At 37.2% G+C, this 21,455-nt stretch overlaps 1 protein-coding gene across 2 annotated transcripts in view; it reads right to left on the bottom strand.

Annotated features, from left to right (window-relative positions):
* LOC121431791 (bromodomain-containing protein 4A-like) overlaps positions 1–21,118 on the bottom strand; it is a 34,679-nt gene extending 13,561 nt beyond the window's left edge. Inside the window, exons 1-3 of one of the 2 annotated variants that reach the window (XM_041629492.1) lie at positions 20,828–21,118; positions 4,406–5,721; positions 1,148–1,241 (exon numbers count right to left, since the gene is read on the bottom strand). In XM_041629492.1, the coding sequence (XP_041485426.1) occupies positions 1,148–1,241; positions 4,406–5,628 (1,317 nt within the window). In that variant the 5' untranslated portion in view covers positions 5,629–5,721; positions 20,828–21,118. Of the gene's footprint in view, positions 1–1,147; positions 1,242–4,405; positions 5,722–6,155; positions 6,179–20,827 lie in introns of those variants that run through there. The other variant, XM_041629493.1, reaches the window with a different exon arrangement.
* Positions 21,119–21,455: the final 337 nt, after the last annotated feature.

Below are 21,455 nucleotides of genomic sequence, written 5' to 3'. Positions count from 1 at the left end.
GTGAAACTTGATTACTCTTATGTCCAAGTTTTATGAACTAGACCAACATACTTTCAAAGTTATGATGGTAATTCAACAAATACCCCCAATTCGGCCAAAGTTCATTGACCCTAAATGACCTTTGACCTTGATCATGTGACCTGAAACTTGCACAGGATGTTCAGTGATACTTGATTACTATTATGTCCAAGTTTCATGAATCAGATCCAAAAACTTTTAAAGTTTTGATTGTAATTCAACAGATACCCCCAAATCGGCCAAAGTTCATTGACCCTAAATGACCTTTGACCTTGGTCATGTGACGTGAAACTCGTGCAGGATGTTTGGTGATACTTGATTACTATTATGTCCAAGTTTCATGAATCAGATCCAAAAACTTTTAGAGTTTTGATTGTAATTCAACAGATACCCCCAAATCGGCCAAAGTTCATTGACCTTTGACCTTGGTTATGTGACCTAAAATGCACACAGGATGTTCAGTGATACTTGATTACTCTTATGTCCAAGTTTTATGAACTAGACCAACATACTTTCAAAGTTATGATGGTAATTCAACAAATACCCCCAATTCGGCCAAAGTTCATTGACCCTAAATGACCTTTGACCTTGATCATGTGACCTGAAACTTGCACAGGATGTTCAGTGATACTTGATTACTATTATGTCCAAGTTTCATGAATCAGATCCAAAAACATTTAAAGTTTTGATTGTAATTCAACAGATACCCCCAAATCGGCCAAAGTTCATTGACCCTAAATGACCTTTGACCTTGGTCATGTGACGTGAAACTCATGCAGGATGTTTGGTGATACTTGATTAACCTTATGTCCAAGTTTAATGAACTAGGTCCATATATTTTCTAAGTTATGATGACATTTCAAAAACTTAACCTCAGATTAAGATTTGATGTTGACGCAGCCGTCACCGTCGGAAAAGCGGCCAAAAATGGTTATCGTAAACTGCATAACTAATGGGCTACAAAAATACTGGCCAAACACAAAAATAAAAACATTTTTATATCTTGAAGATAAAACAAAATACAAGTTTAGAATACTTAACAATCAAAAATTGAAATGTAATGAAATGAAATACTATTTTTCAATACATAAAATAGATAAAATATACACTGAAATTAAATGTATCACACCTTATCAAGTCCATCCTTGGATATTGATGTTTGTTTTCCTTTGTGAGGCTTTTTCTCTTCTAGTTCCTCAGCTTCATCATCAGATTCATCAGCACTGGAAGAAAATGAAACAAAAATTAAAGGTTAATGCCAGTTTTGGTAACGATATCAAAGTGAGTTCGTACAGAATCCAATGAAATGACCACCAAAGTGTCTGTTTTTATAAATAAAACATCTGCCAAAGGATTCTGGAAGAAATTGTGTAATTGCTGAGAAATCAGCAAATAAGCACAGGATTCGGGTCAAGCGTTGGGCCCGACTTTCAAAGCAATGATTATACACTGTCCCACGTGCGCTTATCTGTGTTGGTGATCTTCGGTGTGAACATTTTTCAGCGTAGATTTCAAGATTTCACAAAGTTCAGTTTATCTAACTGTACCAGATCTAGATCCTCCATGATATACTGACAATAAAGCCTTGTTTTACAGACTTTCTCATGAAATCAGTGTTTACTGCAACTACTGGCATTTCTCTTGAAGTATTTGATTTGCTTTAACTACATGTACATGTATGTCAGAACCTTCTAAGATGATTTTCTGTAAAGTAAATGTACGTCATGATATTTGCCTTTACTGCATACATGTTGTTACCCCTAAAAGTAGCCCTTAAAAGGAAAGAAATAGCCCCCAAATTTCAACAATAGCCCCAATGTGAAAACAAAAGATATCCCCTAAAAATAAAAATTATTTCCTTACCATGTGTTTGCTAGACTTTTATAATCTGCATGGAAAATCATAGATTATTATAAAGATTTTGACTATAAATTATAATTGTTTTTATATATTTTATACGTCACACTGAGGAAAACGCCATGTGACGTTTAGCTCACCAAAGAATACAAAACAAGCATACATGTATTTGAAAACAGAAAAGTGGGGTGTGGTTTTTAATGATATTCTCAATATACTTTCCCTTTCTCACTCTATAGAGTAGACCTACCTTATTTTCTTCTACTATCTACTATAGGCATACATACATGTACAGACAGTTGAATTTGTTTTTATAGGTTTTCAATCTAATATCTTTCTTAAATTTATCACAATTCATCATACATTTTTAAGATTGCCTGAATTATATTATATCACTTCTAAAATTGTCTGAGATTCTATCAAAATATATTTTTGTAAGTGATTTGATTAATGGCAATTATTTCAAACATACGTTTGCTGAATTTGATTAAGCCGGCTTAAATTTGATATTAAAATGGCCAATGGATGTAAAATGGCCAAGGCTTATTCTTATTGACAGTTTTCTGTCAAACTTCACAGGAGAGTCCTGTCAGGAAGGATTCATTTTGTTTGACCTCATTCTGCCAGTTGATCAAGATACACATGTACACTTTCCAACTTCAAGGTCTGAAATATAGTTTATCTTTATTAATTTCCTTCTGATTTCATAAAATTTGCGACTTTTATTGCAAGTTTTACAAATTTGGCTCTATTGATTGACAGCTCACTAACCTGATATTTTGGGGGTAATTGGCTTTTCATAAGGGTAGAAAACAATTTTTATCATTAAGGAGCGACTTTTTTTTCACACTGGGCAATTGATCATATTTCAGAGCTATTTCTTTCATTCCAATGGCTACTTTTTTCATTAATTATGCAGAAAATGCAAATATCATTCTGTCATCATGTACATGTAGAATATTGATTTCCTTCACATTCTTCAGTACTGCTTGTGACCAACAGGATCTGATCTGGGATCCGTAACAAAAAAGGTTTGCGATGGATTGCAATTATGAAAGAACCGCACTGATTGGTCCCTGGTCAGTATGTTAAACCACGCGTGTATCACTAATATTGATTGGTCAGTTCATTTAGCGATAGATTGCTAATCTTTAGGTTACGGAGCACTGGTCCTCCAGTCAGCCGACAATTCAACCGCCAGTCCATTGCTATTCTATGGAATAGTCAAAATGAATGGTTTACATGAATATATTAATTTGGTCTATAAATAGCAGTTGGTCAAAGATAAATACTGTACTATGTAATTGCTATTAAGTCCTCATACCTAGGTGAACACCAAATATCCTCTTGATAATAAAAAAAGTACTTGTAAAAATGTTAAGTACATGTACAGGTATGTGCAATGCATGCTTGCTGGAAAATGTCAATTTATTCACATACATGCCCTGGTATAAAGACCCATTCTGGCTGCCATCCAGAAAATTGCATGTTCAATATGAGTATATACACTGTACCAAAATCTTGATTTAGCATAGCATGTTCACATCACTGTAGACATTACTGAAATCAAAACAATTGTGAAAATGGGTTTTCTCCCAAATCACTTGATTATGACAATGGAACCCTGCTGTACTGCAGGAAAAGAATGAGGTCGAGCCAACATTGTTTGCAAAGGATCTATCCTCGGCACTGGCACAAAGCCATGACTTATCATCACCTTAAATAATTTCACTTCAATATTTCATTTCCTTCCTCTGGTTCGGGTCACCTAGCAACCAAGTTTTGATGGAGAATGACAATTTATCTGACAGGAAAGTTATGAAGCCCAGATGAATTGGAAGAGAACAACAATTTTCATGTTTCAAGCGCTTCATCTGATAGTTTAAAATGGCCGAACTTTGCAAAATTAGACGTAGGAAGACGTCAACATACATTTCTTGTTAAGAAGCCATATTCCATTTTCTCTTTTCTAATAAAAAAATGGCAACAACTTGTTGAGCTGGACCCCTTGATTTTCCAATTCCTGGAATGCAAAGCTATTAGATATTAAAGTTCTCTTTTTGACAAGGATCCTCATCAGCAATTAACACATTGCCATAGAGACAGAAATGAATAGAGGGTTTATTCACTTTATTGGTTTCATCTGAACCAATGTTCTTTGAGGCTGGTGGCGTTAAACATGTAATTTACTACACCACAGAGAGTGCAATCGCGAGTAGATAGAATAACGGTGTAGAAATCTAATGACCAAAGTTTGAAACCACTACGAATGCAATTCCCATTACTTTATTCAGGTGAAGGGAATACTCTGGCTGTCAAGGCTCATGCCACAGTGACACCGGCAAAACTGACTTTAGACCAACTAAAGCGATTATGTAATAATGGCAAAGCATCTGGCGATTCGGAGTTGGTTTGGTTTGGTGTGACTATAACATAAATTGACCTTACAGAATTTTCAGCTGAAAAGTGAGGAATTTCAATAAAGAAATAAGTATGAATATTTGGCATGACTTTTTAATATGCTATTTACCTTGATAGCTCAGAGTCTGAGCTCTCATCTGAATCAGAGCTTTCAGCAGAGCTGGAATCGCTAGAGTCGTCACTGGAATCTTCGCTCGAGTCTCCGCTTGAACAGTCGCTCAAGAGATCATCCATGCAGGCCATCTTCAACGCTTCACGCTCAATAAGCTTCTCCGAGTCCGGTTGGGCCGCGTTGAACAGAACCTTGGCACTATGCAGATCTTCAAAGATCATCTCCTTCTCCTCTTCTTCCTCGCTCTCGCTCTCTGAATCACTCTCGCTACTTGAGTCCGAGGCCTGGGCTAGGTCCCTGGCTCGGGAATAGATGCGACGTTTTGAAACACGAGCAAGCTTGGCCTCTAGACCCGATTTCTCAATCTCAGCCATTGAGTCACTGGCATCGCCGTCTTGGAAGTCCACAGATACCTTTCTCAATATCTCTGCATGTTCAGCGTCACCTCCTCCCCCTGGACACGACTCAGTCTTAACTTCAACTGAACTTGTAAAATCCTTCCTCTCATGTTCCTCATCTTTAATGTCTTGTGGTTCGTCAACATCCGACTCGGGTTCGATTTTTACTCTCACTTCAGCTGCACTTGAAATGTCTGATTCCTGTTTTGAATTAGAATAGCTCTCATTGTGTTTATCATCCGTCGACTGCATGCTACAGCTCAACCCTTCGGGTTCTGATTCAGAGTCGGAGCTGTACCCTGTATGGAAAGCCTTACTGCTCTTCCTGGCTTCACAGCTGGACCGAGTTCCGGAGTTCCCTGTCCCAATGTTACAGTTGGCATCTTCATACCTTCCGCTGCTTGTCTTCCCGACAGCTCCTCCATTTTCTAAAATCACAGCGGACTGCGACAGCAGACTTGTCCTCATGGCATAATACCCATTCACATCATCTGAGAGTTTATTTTCAATCACAGGTGAAGTCACATCACCTGTTATTCTCTCCAAATCGTAATCGTTTTCCCTTTGGTTATCCAATGGCAACATCAGGCCTTTCTGTAGCCTCTCCTGTGATGACAACCTGCATCGTCCGCTCTGGATGAAGCCCTCCTTTGGATCCTTTTCCGAATCCTCAGTGTCCATTTCCTCTGAACCTCCAGACACAAGGTCTGACCCAAAGGACCCAATGGACATGCTGTCGCTGCGGGTCATACAAAGAACTTCCCTTTGCTTGAGGATTGCCCTCCTTCCAGCCTCCTCCTGATCTGTGGTGATATCCTCCATCTTGGATTGAGATGATACTTGTTACTGATTGCTAGGTTCCTGGTATCTTTGGCTCCATCATGTGAAAGGGCACAACATCCATTCAGTCAAGAGCTGCAAGAACAATAAATACAGAAATTGCAGTTTGGCAAAGAAACAAAGAACCATTTGAACTGTGAAAATCTTGAGAAGTTAGTCAAGTTACTGGTACTAGTAGCATATCAGGACAAATTTCTTGAGAGGACAATTTCTAATTCATACGATTCCCACCTTATAACTCTTGGGCCCCTTAAGATAAATCCTACCGATTTATAAATCTTATTACATTGACTTTGAGTATGATCAATCATAAAATCATCCGTATGATCAATCACTTAAGTTTTATGTCCAGGGTTCAGAACCCGATTCTCCAGAAAGACTGCTTCTAGGAGGTTGTTCCCTCACAGCAAACCTCCTCAGAGGACAACTACCTGGATAACAACCTCCCTTGAGGACAACTCCTCATGGGAGCTCTTCATAAAACAAAACAAAGTGATTTTCACTACTACATGCAGTAATAAGCTCCTGAAATCCTTGCATGTGATTGGCTCAGACTATTTCACTGACAAGATGCTTCGTGAAATACTCCCCATGAATCCCACTGGTTTATCCTCACACTGGGGGCTGTCTTTTGTCTAAACTGTACTTTCACAGGGCCCCTAATATGAAGATACAAATGAAACAAGGTTGGCCTTTGAAGAGAAATGCCAGTAGTTGCAGTAAACACTGATTTCATGAGTAAGTCTGTAAAACAGGCTTACATGTAATTGTCAGTATATCATCGAGGATCTACATCTGGTACAGTTACATAAACTGAACTTTGTAAAATCTTCAAATCTACGCTGAAAAATGTTCACACTGAAGATTACCAACACAGATAGGCACACGTGGGACAGTGTATTATTATTGCTGGAATAAAGACCCGACGGAAGTGACCGAATCCGCGCTTATTTTGCTTATTTCTCAGCAATTACACAATTTCTTCCAGAATCCTTTGGCACATATTTTTCATTCATACAGACACTTGGGTGGTCATTATATAAGATTCTGTAAAAAGACATTTTGAGATCGTTACCAGAACTGGAATTTATCTTTAAACTTCCAAGTTTATTACTCAATCATAACATGGAAGGAAGCCAAAAGGGGAAGTAAAACTCATGGTGTCACTGAAATAAAGAAATAAATTAAGATGAATAATTTTTCCCTAGAAGTTCTAATGTGTCCCAAAAGTGACACATATTATATAAAGTTAGATCGCGAGAACAATGTGATCAAACTATGGAAGTAAAGGACTCATAGGGTGAGCCATAATGTTTGAATTATTCAATATCCTATTCCAAATACAGTGTCACATCAAAGTGTCATGTAACTGGGGCACACAGTCTTAAAAGCTTTACCCCCCCCCCTCACCACACCTTTTTGTTTAGGGCCCCGTCTTACAAAGACTTTCGATTGATCCAATCAATCACAACCATAAAAAGCCATAAATGTCAACATATATGAAATGCATGTTTGTTCAAAATATTTTCATATTATAAACCACATGTATGATGCATTCATACATCCATGGTTTTCTTGAAAATTCAGAGTGCTTCTTTTTGTTTACAAAGGACATTTTTTTTAAATTTCTTGTAGAAAATATCATGACAATACTGGATTTTCATACAATTGCGATTGATCGGATCAATCGTAACTCTTTGTAAGACGGAGCCCTGGACCCCTGGTTGTCTCCATATTCACACCAAACAGTTGTGTTATGGATATATTCTGCAAGCAATATTTTGGCTTTGTTTCCTTCATCCTTGAAAATTAAATGTAAATCATCTGTTGTTTTTGAGGGATGGCATTATTTGCGGATTCCATGCTGTTCTCAAGAATTTCAGGAACTTTTTCAATGATTCTTCATTCATTTGACTTGTGTCCTGACAATAAAATGAAGACCAAAAAAAAGCAGTTCATCATAACTAAATTAAAAGTCAAATTTAAAGATAAATAAAAGTAGTTGCAGTAAACACTGATTTCATGAGAAAGTCTGTAAAACCAGGCTTAATTGTCACTATATCATCAAGGATCTAGATCTGGTACAGTTACATAAACTGAACTTTGTGAAATCTTGAAATCTACGCTGAAAACTGTTCACACTAAAGATCACCAACACAGGTAAGCGCACGTGGGACAGTGTATTATTATTGCTTTGAATGTTGGCCTGACGCTTGACCCGAATCCCGTGCTTATTTGCTAATTTCTCAGTAATTACTGTAAACAATTTCTTCCAGAATCCTTTGGCACATATTTTTTACTTATACAAACAGACACTTTGGTGGTCATTTTATTGGATTCTCTTCGAACTTATTTTGAAATCATTACAACTGGCATTTATCTTTAAGACTTTTGCGGTTTGCCAGGTTTAAAATTGCTTCCTAAATCTATGAAAATTTTTCATCTGCTGTTTATAGGGACAATCCAATTTTCTTTTCATTCAAGTTTTAATTTGATTTCATATTTGTATGCAAATGAAAAATATGAAAAAAATGTATACCCGTCATTTTTTGTGTAAAAACAGTAATTTGTTTATGTACATCCACTAGTACATACATTTACATGTATAAAGCTTACATGAACTGGAGTGTGTATCATCTGGAATCTGGATACCCTCTCTTTGTCATACATTAGAATTTTTTTATTTTGTTCTCAATATACCATAAAATATAAACCAGGAAAGATTTTGCAAGATGGCACAGATTTCCATTCAAAAATTAGAATACCAATGTTTTTGTTCTTCAAAATCCAATACAAATTGATAAATAGTAATATTTTTTAATTACAAATAATCAGTCTAGAACAATCACTAAAGCTTTGTATACATGTCTAATCTTGACGATCCAAACAGTATGGGTTTTTTCTGAGCGGTTGACCTTTAACATTTAGATAGAAAAGCTCTGTAATGTAAAGAGCCTCAAGGGACACAAAATGTATGAAACAGTCAACCCTCAGACAACAAAATGAGGTACCTTCTTCAAATAAGAGAGAGCGAAATAGAGAGCAAGACAGACAGCGAGAGAGCAAGAGAGAGGGACAGAAATGGAGTGAGAGAGCAAGAGAGACAGACGATCAGTCTACCATTTCTAGATATCAAAATGAGGTACATTGTACTTTAAAATAAGATTGAAAGAAGGGCCGTCTGCACCATCACAGGTTTTCAAATTAGCGCGCTATTTCTGATCCGGCAAATTATCCAGATCTGAACAATCTCGAGACTATTTGCAATGGAGACACAATTATCGCGCTAGTTCGTAGGATTAATCTCGAGATTGCAATCCCAAGTCAACTTGGGATTATTTGCAAAAAAGCGATATTTTACGAATTATCGCACTAATTCGTTAGGTGCATTTATTCATGGCGTCAGACCATAATGCATCGATGCCTTGCTCGAGCAGGAATCGCTCTTCTTGCGATGGTGGAGACGGGGTTTCTTGAATCTCGAGATTAATCGCGAAGATGGCCGATCGGGATAAAATCTCGAGATTGAGCAAACTCGGGATGGTGCAGCACCGCCTATGGAGAACATAGAGAGACAGAGAGCAACAGCAAGGTAGCCATGAAAGAGAAAAAAAAAAAGGATAGAGAAACAAAGAAAGACAGAGAGAAAGAAGAGAGAAAAATGGAGAGAAGAGAGATGGAAAGAGGGATGTACATGTATGAAACAGAAGAAAGTTTTGAAAAAAATATCAAACTGCAAAGAATAGCGAAGGAGATGAGAAAAACAACAAAATAAGAGCATAAAATCACATACCTATAGATACAACCAGGCCACGGGAGACCTCTACAAGAAAACACCATACACGTCTCTACTTAAAAAAATATCACTTTTGCACAATTAATAGAAGGATAAAAAGTTCCACACTGAAGAGCAGAGCATTCACGCTCTAAAGTTATGCCACTTCACAAAGGCAACCAAAGTGAAATGAATTCGTTGGCAGGCACTCGCTCTCGCTCTGATGAAATCTTGGAGAATGAATTCCTAGAATCCCTCTTCACGATGCAGCAGGGATACTCCCCCTGATGGGTAGTCAGAGTACACCAAAGTCAGAGTGTTCATTATTCAGGATGACATGATATTCTTGACAATAAGGTACGATGATACATCTTTGATGTGACTCTCAAAGGTCAAAGTAATCACGAACATATTGCTAGTTTGGTCCAATTCAACCGTAGTTTGCCTACATGTAATGACTAGTCCGTCTCAACTAACATGCTATTTTGCCAATTTAACAAGTTGACTCATGCATGTACTCTTGAGATTTTAAGGTTGTTAAGAATTAAAGATTGTTCTGATATTAAGTTTGCTGTTTATAGTGGGTCAATATGGGCTGACTGACCAGGTAATTTTGACATTGAATATCTACATGTAAGAGATAGTGAAATATATTCCATGCTCATATCGCCTGACCAGGTACATGTAATTCATTCAGACAATTAAAGAATCTATGAAATAGTGGTGAATATTCTGGGCTCATAGTGACTGGCCGGGTAATCTGGACACTGAGAATCTACATCCATGAGATAGTAATACATATTCCAAAATCACAGTGACTTGCCAGAATATCTGGACACCACAAATCTATGCGATAGTGATGAATATTCCATGCTCATAATTACTAGCCAGGTAATCTGGAGAGTGACGATCTATGCAATAGTGATAAATAATCCACGCTCTCCTCGGAGCCGGGCAGAAGTCAAATCTACCTAAAGGTAACGCAAGGAAACAAAATTCATTAAATGAATCCCTCTAGTGCCAAATTGATTACCCCCGCTTTCCTCTGGGAACCGACCGATTGATCCCATCTTCCCCAACATGATCACTCCGCATGATTTATCGACCCGACTTCGCTTTGCGAGAGATTGTTAATAGACCTGTCTGGAGTGTGATCGTCTGGGCTAATTGAGTCCATGTGATGAATATTGACAACCATTTTGCCATGTGAATGGGAAATTCCAATCAGCGACATTGCACCTCGAGTTTAATTTACATCTAATGAAATCAATGGACACGTGTATCATTGTACGCATCTACAGTATGTTTGAAAACACTATAATGCCGGGAAATTTATATGGTGCTACAGTAGCCTCATTCGAAACTCTGTGACAGCTTTAATAAATACTAGAGATTTAAACACTGTACAACTTGCTAAATAAATGTACTATATAGTAGTCACTTTCTTCCTCATTTGTAATAAATGAAACAAAGAATATGATAATCGCCTTGGAAACAGTAAATAATAAAATACAATAATGAGCACCTGACCCATACAGATTTCTTTTGTATCTGATGTGAAATTTGCTCAAAGGAAAGTAAGCGATGCTTTTTATTATAAATATATCAGCCTATCACCCCCCCCCAAAAAAAAACCCAGAAAAAACAGGGATAGCATCCCAATGCTCGCCTTTTGAAATACTTTGCTACCAACAATTTCTGTGAAAAAACCGTCTAGTATATAAGCAACACAAATGAACTAAAATACACAACTTTTCAACTGATGATTAATACATGTGCTGTTCTGCATCATTCAGAATCTAAATCTGAAATGTGGAAACTTTGAAATTGTATCATATAATCAGTTTCATTGATAAAATAGAGAGTTCAATACCCCTTTCATAAACCCAATTATGCGGCTAATAGCAGCATAATTTGGTCGTAAAATCGGAGGAGGACCAGAGTTATCTGCATCATTTTGATGCTGCAATTATCCGCATAATAGCAGCATCGGGACCAGATTTTGACTTTATGAACGCATTTCGAAAGTAATGCGGATAATTGCCATGGAGCGGTCACAAGGTCACCCTTTTCCAACGCAACCGCATCGGACGGGGTGTGTGCGGTTGCCATGACGATTATCCTCCTTTTTCAGGACGGGCGCTCGTAAAAATAGTGCGTATTATTTTCGGAGTTTATGAACGCAATTTTTATTGAATTATCCGCATTTACTCTTAGGCGGCTAATTGGAGGATAGGTTTATGAAAGGGGTACAAGATTGCGTGGTGGTGCACTGGACATATCTGGGTGGGGTCATATCAAAGAGGAGTATTAATAGTTTGGTGACTTTGGACTTTAAAAAGAGGATTAAAACTCCAAGGACATCTTGGATAGGAAGTTTGGGATTACATCATTACAAACCACGCTTAAAGTGGTATTTCTGTATTTATCACACGGACCAACGTGGTACTTATGGGGTGTTGCAAGAAAATATTTGCGATCAATTGCAAATATTCTGTTGCAATTTTACAACTGATAGATCATCATTAGCTGTAGCAAATCAGATTAAACTCCTTGTTTCAAGGAGCAAATTAGCAATCAATCACTAATTTGCAATTAACGCAAGACATATGATTGATTTAGGGACCAAAAATTGACTTGCAATTGATCGCAAGTTTCTTGCAACACCCATTAGACACCGTTCTCACTACCATCCTAAAACTAGTTTACTACATGTACATGTAGAAACTAGTTATAGTGGAAACTAGTTCAATATGTAATGAGAATGGTCAAAACGATCTTCCGAGCCGGTTCAGAAAACAACCTCACAATGTGATAATGAAGATCGCTTTGACTTGTCTTTTTGTCACACTGGTTTTAGCGTGAGGACACAACCGTTCTTCGGGAAGCGATCTTCTCACATTTCGAGCACGCTACTCCACACACTTAATGTAGAATACCTACGCTGCGGTTTCAAATTTCATGCAAAATGTGTCACCCCACTGAGTGTTCCCATAGCAACAAGACCACTTCATAAGAAGTGGTTTTGAAAACCACTTTTCGGTGATCAAATGGGAACGCTAGCAAAGCGTTCTTGCAAACTGGTTTCCTGAACCCATTTTCAGTAAAACTAGTTTTATAGGAATGTGTAATAAGAATGGTTTCTTAGTTACCATGCACCTACCAACACTACAGAATATAAAACCCACAGAACTTAATAGCATTCTTTTGGTAAGTGATGACTTAAAGGCAAAGTTTTGGATGCTCAAGATATAAATAATTTGCCCCTGCACTCTTGGAAAAATGGTTTGATATGATAAAATCAAAATGAATGCCACAGAGTGCTTGGGTTTGGCAGTAATGAAGCGAAATCTTTGATCGCTTCCTCTCCATGTAAATCTCTACAAAAGTGATCAGAATACATGTATCAGAAATGTAATATCAGTGAATCAATTTGTGAGCCCAATGAGGGTCCAAATGCATGAAAACAAATCATAACGTGTAAGTCTCATACTCAATGGTTACGTGAGATATGGCAGCGCTTGCAACACTTTCATGATGAACTTTATGACTCGTTACATGTACATGTATGCCATAGATATATACATGTGCCACAAGTTGAAAGATTGATTTTGATTGGTTGCTGAGCCGTTACCAAGGTAATACCACAACTGTTCTTTGTAAAACTGCTCATTGAAAGAAATTGGTATTTCTGACACAAATATGGTGCAACAGCAAATGTGCAACTGTACCAAATAAAACAATTTTTGTATAAATTTGTGTATTTACTGTACAAATGATTGAGGAGTGATAAAAAAGAACAGCAGAACATCAGAAAAGTGCCCTTTTGCCTCATCCTCTTGTTATTCATGCTGTCATTGTTGTACTTCTTAGAATTTATCTCTGAACTGCTCTGGGGATGCTAATGTAGCATTGGAACTCTCTTGAGAGTCGGCCTCTACTTGACGAGTGCTCTGAAAAACAAATTTTAGTTCATTGGCATTGCCATGGTAATTTGTCCTCTTCTGTAAAGGCATACACTACAAGATAATGCACATTTATTTAAAATTCTAATGTACGAGAACTATACATTTTTGTAGCTCTGATGCATAAACTTTGTTATTCAAGGAGGGGGAGCGGGGAATGGACACGCAATTCACCAAAACCTTGAAATCACCTGTTTCTAAAGTTCAAATTCCCTGGTAGCCTAATATCATTTACATGGATTAGAGGATGAATCAGAGAAAACACTTCAAAGATAGTCGGAAAAGGTCAAGAGCTGGCCCACTTTCGCTCCAACTCCATTTGAATTTCAAACGCCTCTCATTTGCTTGGCACTTTGCTTCGATTGCGGATACCACTTCAACCGGTGCACTTGGAGGTCGTGCAGGGCCTCATGAATTCCTGGCAATTCATGAGATAGATTGGGGAGATGAGGAGGCATGCATGGTGAATTTCAAGGTATTAGAACAAGGTGTCCCAGCAAAAAAAAGAGAATTGTTGTTCCATAAAGCTTGTCATCATTGGTGAAATTTCAAGTTATATGTACAAGCTACGTGTACTTAAAAGTTACTGTACTTTCAATACAGAATTCTTGTCAATACAACAAAGATGAATCGGCCTAATTCCTACAATAACTTGCAACTGCTGATATTCAACTAAAATTTCCCCTGTAGGAAGTCAAACAAACTTTAACCTAGATCTTTATTTTGTAATCAATGAAAGCTTAATTCCTTCTACATGTACTTTATCTAAAATAAATGCATTGGAAGGTGGGCTCCCCTTTTATCTGGAACTATAGTAAAGCTCAATAGTCAAAACACACTCAGATTTCTCCTTTTTATGGGACACACTGTCTTTGGAAACTTGATGGAAAACGCAAATGCTGTGAACTACAGAAAGACAAAACAAGGGATTCGTTGTACATACACTCCTGCATTGCTACCAGGCATACTGCATATTTACAGGAGAAAATTATGTTTGCACTGATTGAACCTGTAATTTGCTGCCGAAAACAAAGAGGTATAAAAAAAAGATTTGGAAGCCTCTTTTAACAGGTTTTACAGGTTACATGCAATCATTTTCTTGTTTTTCTCCCTGGTGGGGTGGGGGAAGGGGCACTTCCACTGGCGAGCGGATACCACGCGCGGCCTTGGGGTCTCAAAAAGCACCCTAAACATGTATTTTCCATATTCTGATAATGCACTCCATAACAAGTATTGGCGTAAACAAAACGATACTCTTGCCAAGTATTCCCTGAATTGACCCCCTAAACAAGTAGGGCCTACCGCAACATCATGGACGTTTGTCAGCAGTTTTACCTTTGCCTTCAGCATCGAGTACAGCCCCACCTCCCACATCTCGCGCAAATCGTACTCTAAAGACGTAGTGTTGACTCTTGGGGTAAAAATTACATCCTTAATAAAACATTTTAGTCTTATGTTTTACACCCTCGCAAATTTGACCTTTAACAATATCCTTTTTTCATTATTTTAGAGTGTTTTTGACACCCTTATTACATTACGTAACGTGCCTATCTTGAAAAGGACAACCTTTTTACATGTTTTTTTGGTCGCGCATGGTATACACTCGTAAATGAATTAAATGGCTCCCCCAAGGTTTTACTGTGCATACATACGAAAGTCAAGGGTTCAAACCGTGGCCATGGAAAGAATTTACATTCAATTTACGATCTACAGTGTAAGGTGATTTCACCTAGACATTTATGTGTGCCAGTATAATTTGTAGTCATTCTTTTTCTCTTCTACTTTTGTTTAATTCCACCTATAAAATTCATTCCAATTCATTGTACACAACTGTATGTGAGATTGTTATACAGGTATGGTCATCTATTTTAAGTATAAACCCTGACCAGTGTTAAAATCTTTGGTATTAAAGTCGTAGAGGAAACACATCATCAGCATTTTTATACCTCGTGATTTCTCTTCTCAAGTCAAATAGTTTTAATAAGAAATAAAAAGATACACTGCATGAAAAGATTGGGTGAGATTTTTACTGCATTTAAGATTTGTTCTGAGACAAACATTTGCAAGGATTTCAGTAGCTAATAATAGTTTTCAGTGAAAAATCCTTAAAATTTCATAAAACGATCCCAGGTATTATTCTACATTGTCCCAGATAGTAAATCTTGCACTTTTTCTGTGATTTTCACCATTTTCTTCTTTTCCTCGGCCAATGTAGACGAAAGTATTTCAGTATACTAAGTGTCAGTGTAAACTGCCCAGGGTCCCGTAACACAAAGTTTAGCAATCAATCGTATGCTTCATTTTAATGATTGATAGTACATCGCAGTCAATGAAATCAATCGAAAAAATGTTCTACGATCATTGCTATGCTTTGTGTTACGGGGCCCCAGGTAATTATTCCAAATTGTGATATACCAGACACACATGGGGATATTCTCACATGCCTCATTACTTCATCATCTCTCATCATTCCGCTATTATTACCAGGTCATGTACCAGACTGCAATTTAAATAAGCACCCCAATTGCCCAAGCCAATGCACCTGTTCTCACCAATTTGCAGGTAAATATTCAGAGTTATTTCCGAGCAATAGGTAATCTGTCTATTTCCTTCTCATTAGGATTGTCCTCTTTTTTAATACTTCTCCAGGTTTTCAGCCATTTTTTATTCCTGGTAAAGACATTTCCATCTTGCCTGGCCATTCTGCTTTTAATACCGTGTTTACACATTGACTCGGCTCGGGTGTTGAATCCGCGAGCCGGGTTGAACACTGCGAAGAAGGGATCAGAGATCGCGTTTATACGTACATATAAAAAGGCGAGTTCAACACGGCTCGCGGATCTCGAACGGAAGAAGAATTATGACGTCGCAAATTAAACGCGGAAATTCACCGCCGGAATCGAATCTTGTCCGTGCGAACAACAACAATGCCAAAAGTGAAAGCGCGCGCAGTGACCTGGTCAAGAGAGTTCGACACGGCGTTCTGTTTACACACGAAAAAATTGCCGAGTCTGACTCGGCTCGCGGGTTGAAACCTACGATTTTGGCGGATAAAAAAAGCCGTGTTCGACACGGCTCACGGATCACACTGATCGCGTTTACACAGCATAAAATTGCCGTGTTGAGCACGGCTCGCGTGTCGAACCCCCGAGCCGTGTCACTGTGTAAACACGGTATAAATTAACAAACCAGAACCTGATTCTTACAGGTGACAGTCATAGTTCATATGGATGCAGAAATATATCGCATAAAGCACAACACAAAAAAATAATGAATTATGGAAAAGGATTTTCTTTCTAATTCTTTCTTATCTAAAATACAAATTTACACTTTGTTGAGTTCCATCTAACTTCAATTAACAGGGCCTTACAGGTTACAGCACATGTAAAAGATAACGTTTTATAGTTAGGCCTTAGGGCCTTTTAACATTTAAGATGACTTCATTGTAATTTGTGCAACATTGATTATAGGGACTTTAGGGTGCAAATTAAAATTGGAATATATAAACCGAGAGTACAAAATAATATTCTGAAGGGTGACTAAAAACAAGAGAAAGTATTTAAAGATGACAAGGGCCCCTGACGAAGGAAGAGAGTAAACAGGATTTATGGATCAACTTCTCACCAAGCGTGGTTCCTCGGGTGCCATGCTAGGCAGGATGGGGAGGACAAAGCGAGGGGAAATACTTCATTTTCGTGAATAAATGAGGGAACATCGAGGGAAGGCTTGGTGAGGAATTAACGTTCAGTTTTGATGACTTATTTCCTCATCCTAAACTCCTCAAGGAACAATTACTGATCTACATTGTAAAAAATATGCATTTACAAAATGTATACTCTACAATCCCAACTTTCCTACAGGTATAGGGGAAAGTATTAGTATTAAAGCTGCAATTTTTGCATCAGTTTAATATATTTCGAGATTCCATGAAAAAGATACTGTCCCATAATGCCACCTAAATTCGGTTAGGATTTAGGAATATTACAATTATATTAACTTAAGAATAAGCAAGATATAATATTTTCCTTTAAAATTTAATAAAACCAAGTACATACAAATTTTTTCAACCCCATGGCACACAAAGGCTATGCAATTGCATATGTAAAGTTTGCTTTTTTATGAAATGAAACAAACAAACAAGTAACATCAAGTACATGTACAAGTAAATTATCAAATTAAAGCAAGATGATACCATCTGATTTTCAATAGTCTTCAATAATACTGTAGGAATCAAGTTCTGTCATATAAGAACAGATGTGGTCAATCAAGCAAAGTAAATGTAATTTTAATGCCTTTCTGTGGTCATTGAAGCATAGCTTGTAATACTTCAACGATCTTAGATTGTTCATTCAAATTTCTGATTGGGAAGAATATAGCTTCAACACATTGGGTGCATCATTGAAAGTATTTCTTTGACATTACATGTAGTGATTTTGGAAAGTGAACAACAAAATTCAAGTGAAATTTTCTCCATTGAATTTGTGCATGGGTAATGGGTTGTCCATAAGAATAGATTGAAGTTCAATTGCTGTCAAAATAAAAAGAGTTTAAAATCAATTGAAATATTGAGAATCATCTACCAAATGAAAGGATAGGGGAAGGCGGGGTAAGTTGAGCCACCAGCCGCAGGCCAATAATGAATGAGTCAGACATTGTGGTGGTGTCATGTATTGATGACCCATAGCATAACCCCTAACCCCACCACATTATTTCCAACTTTGAAACAAAAAGTAGTTTTTTAGAGGGAAAAATGTGAATTTCAGCCAAAAAAGTATAAAAGAGTGTGAAATAGATAAGTGCTTTATTAACACACACGTCTTTAAATATAATAAAGACATGATAACAACATTATTAGTCCAGGTATGGATCTTCATTCTTGTCATAGTCTTTTATATGATGGATGCATAATAAATGTGTGGATACAAAATTATCGCACTAAGTTCGGACTGGGGTAAGTTGAGCCAAACAGCATGGGGCAAGTTGAGCCATGGTAATTCCTATGGTAATGTATCTTAAAAAACAAACAAACCATAAAAATCGATTGAAATGCAGGCTGAAAGGAGAAAATTTACATGACTGCTCTTTTCCTTTTACAGGATGTTAGTATTTATAGAGAATTAGCAAGTGAAAAGACTTTAAACAAAAAATTGACATGCTGGTTCTCCCCCATACATTTTGTACATAGTTTTTGTGGCTCAACTTACCCCAGAAGGTGGCTCAAACTTACCCCATATATGGGGCAAGTTGAGCCATTTGACATCGGGTTTTTCAAAGGTCACGATGACTTTCAGTGTTGGGGTAGAATTTTAGAAATTTATATATAGGTGGAAAATATTTCAGAAGAATGAAATTTCAAAGCAAGGTACTTATTTCGACAAGATTATTAATCATATCAATTCTAACACGCAAAAAGTAAAAACTGTCACAACTTACCCCGCCTTCCCCTACATGTATCTTCTCATCTTCAATACAAAAATTTGAAAGTCATGTGGACCCTCCCCACTTGCTCAATTGACCATATCATCAAAGGCTATCGTCTTATCTTGAATTTATGTCACACATGTGTTTCTTTCCATAAAAAGAATCATTCAATTTGAAATTTTATCATTCAAACATATTCTGTAATTGTATACTCTAATTACAACAGGATTTAATAATTCTGCATTGCATTGTACGAACTGAAAATTTAACTTCAGAAAAATAGACATTCTTTATAGATGTTCTTGGAAGTGAGAACATGCAAAACAGAATTACATGTAATGTCATGCAACAGGTGTCAGGAGGCAAGTCCAAACCCCCAACCCCCCCCCCCCAAAAAAAACAACAACATTGATTTGACTTCTAAAGGTCTACACTCCCAAGTGTAACAGAGAAAAATCAATTGAGCAAAGAGTTTTAGGGGAAGTTCACCTGTCTCTGATGGAATTTTTGTTTGTTAATCTAACATAGGAAAGAATGGTGAATAGAAGGTTTGAGAAAAATCCACCAAACATGAAGAAAGTAATACCCGTATTACAATTTCAAATTTTTTTGTGACGTCATACATGTATGAGCAGTAGCCCATGCAATACGTGTACATGTATTATAAAATGTATGAATTTCAATTTTAAAGACATGATGACCAAAGTAAAATAATTTTTCTTTCATTACAGCAATGAGCAGGTGTGAAATAATGTCTATTGATAATAGTCTGTCTAACAAACTGAATGTAGGATGGGGGGTCGGGTGTCCGGACACTTTATATTTTTGAAGCCTTCTTTTTTGTCTTTAGATTACACTAAAAATATGAATTCAATAGTTGTAATATTTTATCAACGACCAGTTATTTGGAACTCAATCCCTTCTGATTATTCAATCAATCCCTTCGGTATCTGTTTTTAAAAGGAAATACAAAACATCTTTGTCTAAGTCTTAGATTTATTTTGGTTCCCCCCCCATTCTCATTTGGTTAAGGTTTTGTTAGGTGTTTGTTTGGTTTTTTTCTCATTGAATATGTGATTATATGATGCTTTTAATATTGAGTACAATTTTTGTTATGGGTTGGCCTCACACAATTTTTCTTCCTTTTTGGTCATTACCTTCCTCACTTTCTTTAAATTTGATGTACATTGTATTTACATTATCTATATCTTTAATATTTTTATCTTGATCTCTTGAGGAGAAATAAATGAAACTTGAAACTATTTTGTTCTCTATATTTTCTAACATTTTTGTACTAAAAATTGATGAAACTTCGCTTGTATTTTTTTCCAAATGACTTTCTACAATTGATCGTCCGGACACACAACAACTGGGTATACACAAAAAACGAGGAATTCTCAATAACACATATTTTTTTTCAACATATTACATTTCATTTACTTAGATCTAGTTTTATTTTCTAAAAGTTAACGATACGGTACATGGTCATGAAAAGCTGCAGCTGCTTGGGCTCGCCTTATCATGACCATTGATTACACTATAACTTTGGATTTTCCTAAGATCTTCACCTTCTCCTTCTTCCTCTACTGATCCCGGACTCTACTACACTGGTTGGTTGCTGCATCGTTGAATAAATAAAGTTAGAGTTATAAGATTTTTTTATTCATCTGCCAAGTGTTATTTTTTACAATAAAATTTTTGCAGTGAACATCCCTTCTTTAATCATGATTAGATTCTAATTCAAACTCAATCTCGAGGTGACCTTTGACATTTCCATTATGGCTGGTGCATCATGCATGTGATTCTTTTGCACACTTATCCATAGTCTTTATGACATAATCATTAGAACTGCACATGAGCTAAATTCCCCAGCCAAAGTAGGCCCGCAAGATCTATTCGAATTGAGGCTGGCCAACTTCTCATCATCATCATCATCTTCCACAATCTACACATTCTCCTAAAAATAAACAAATTTTAGGCCAACATACGTTACGATACCTCAATATATTTTCGGACTTACCGTTGATTTAAAGGAATGCCGTCTCTTCCTTTTTCAGCAATTCTGATCCTTGTAAAACATGCAAGTAAGGTAGGCAGCAGATAAAGGTCTACGTACCGGTACACATCATCATAAACAATTAACGCACCCGAGAGTTCGGCCGAGATCCGTGTAGGATGTACCGCTGATGGATTATCACCAGCGCAGCTCACGCACGAGACCAATCACACACGTGTGACCTAAGCATCGCATAGCACGTGCATACGAGATACGCACTGTGCTCGTACAAATTGAAGTTAGCAACTGCTACATCAGATAGATGATAGTCTCATTATACAGACCTACTGATCATGTAAATCAGTGTGCTAGTTTAGGAGAGATTCCCATTTAAAATTGATTTATATAATTCGCCAAGCTGAAGACACAGGGGCGGGCCGGCCGGCTGAAAGGTATGGGCTAAATTACGAGAAAATGTTGGGGAGGGGATTGATACATAATGCCAAGAATGTCGAGAAAATATAAATGATTAGTAACATGGAAGGCAATTATATACGTCGAGAAAGCAAAGGTGAATGTCAAGATAAATTGTTGAATCACGTTTTTTAAGGACATAAGATGCCTTGGAAGCATTGCCCCCACCCCCCCCCAA

The sequence above is a fragment of the Lytechinus variegatus genome, chromosome 18 (genome assembly GCF_018143015.1).
Source record: "Lytechinus variegatus isolate NC3 chromosome 18, Lvar_3.0, whole genome shotgun sequence".
In the NCBI taxonomy this organism is placed as follows: Eukaryota; Metazoa; Echinodermata; class Echinoidea; order Temnopleuroida; family Toxopneustidae; genus Lytechinus; species Lytechinus variegatus.
This window is presented reverse-complemented; position numbering and strand designations above follow the sequence as displayed.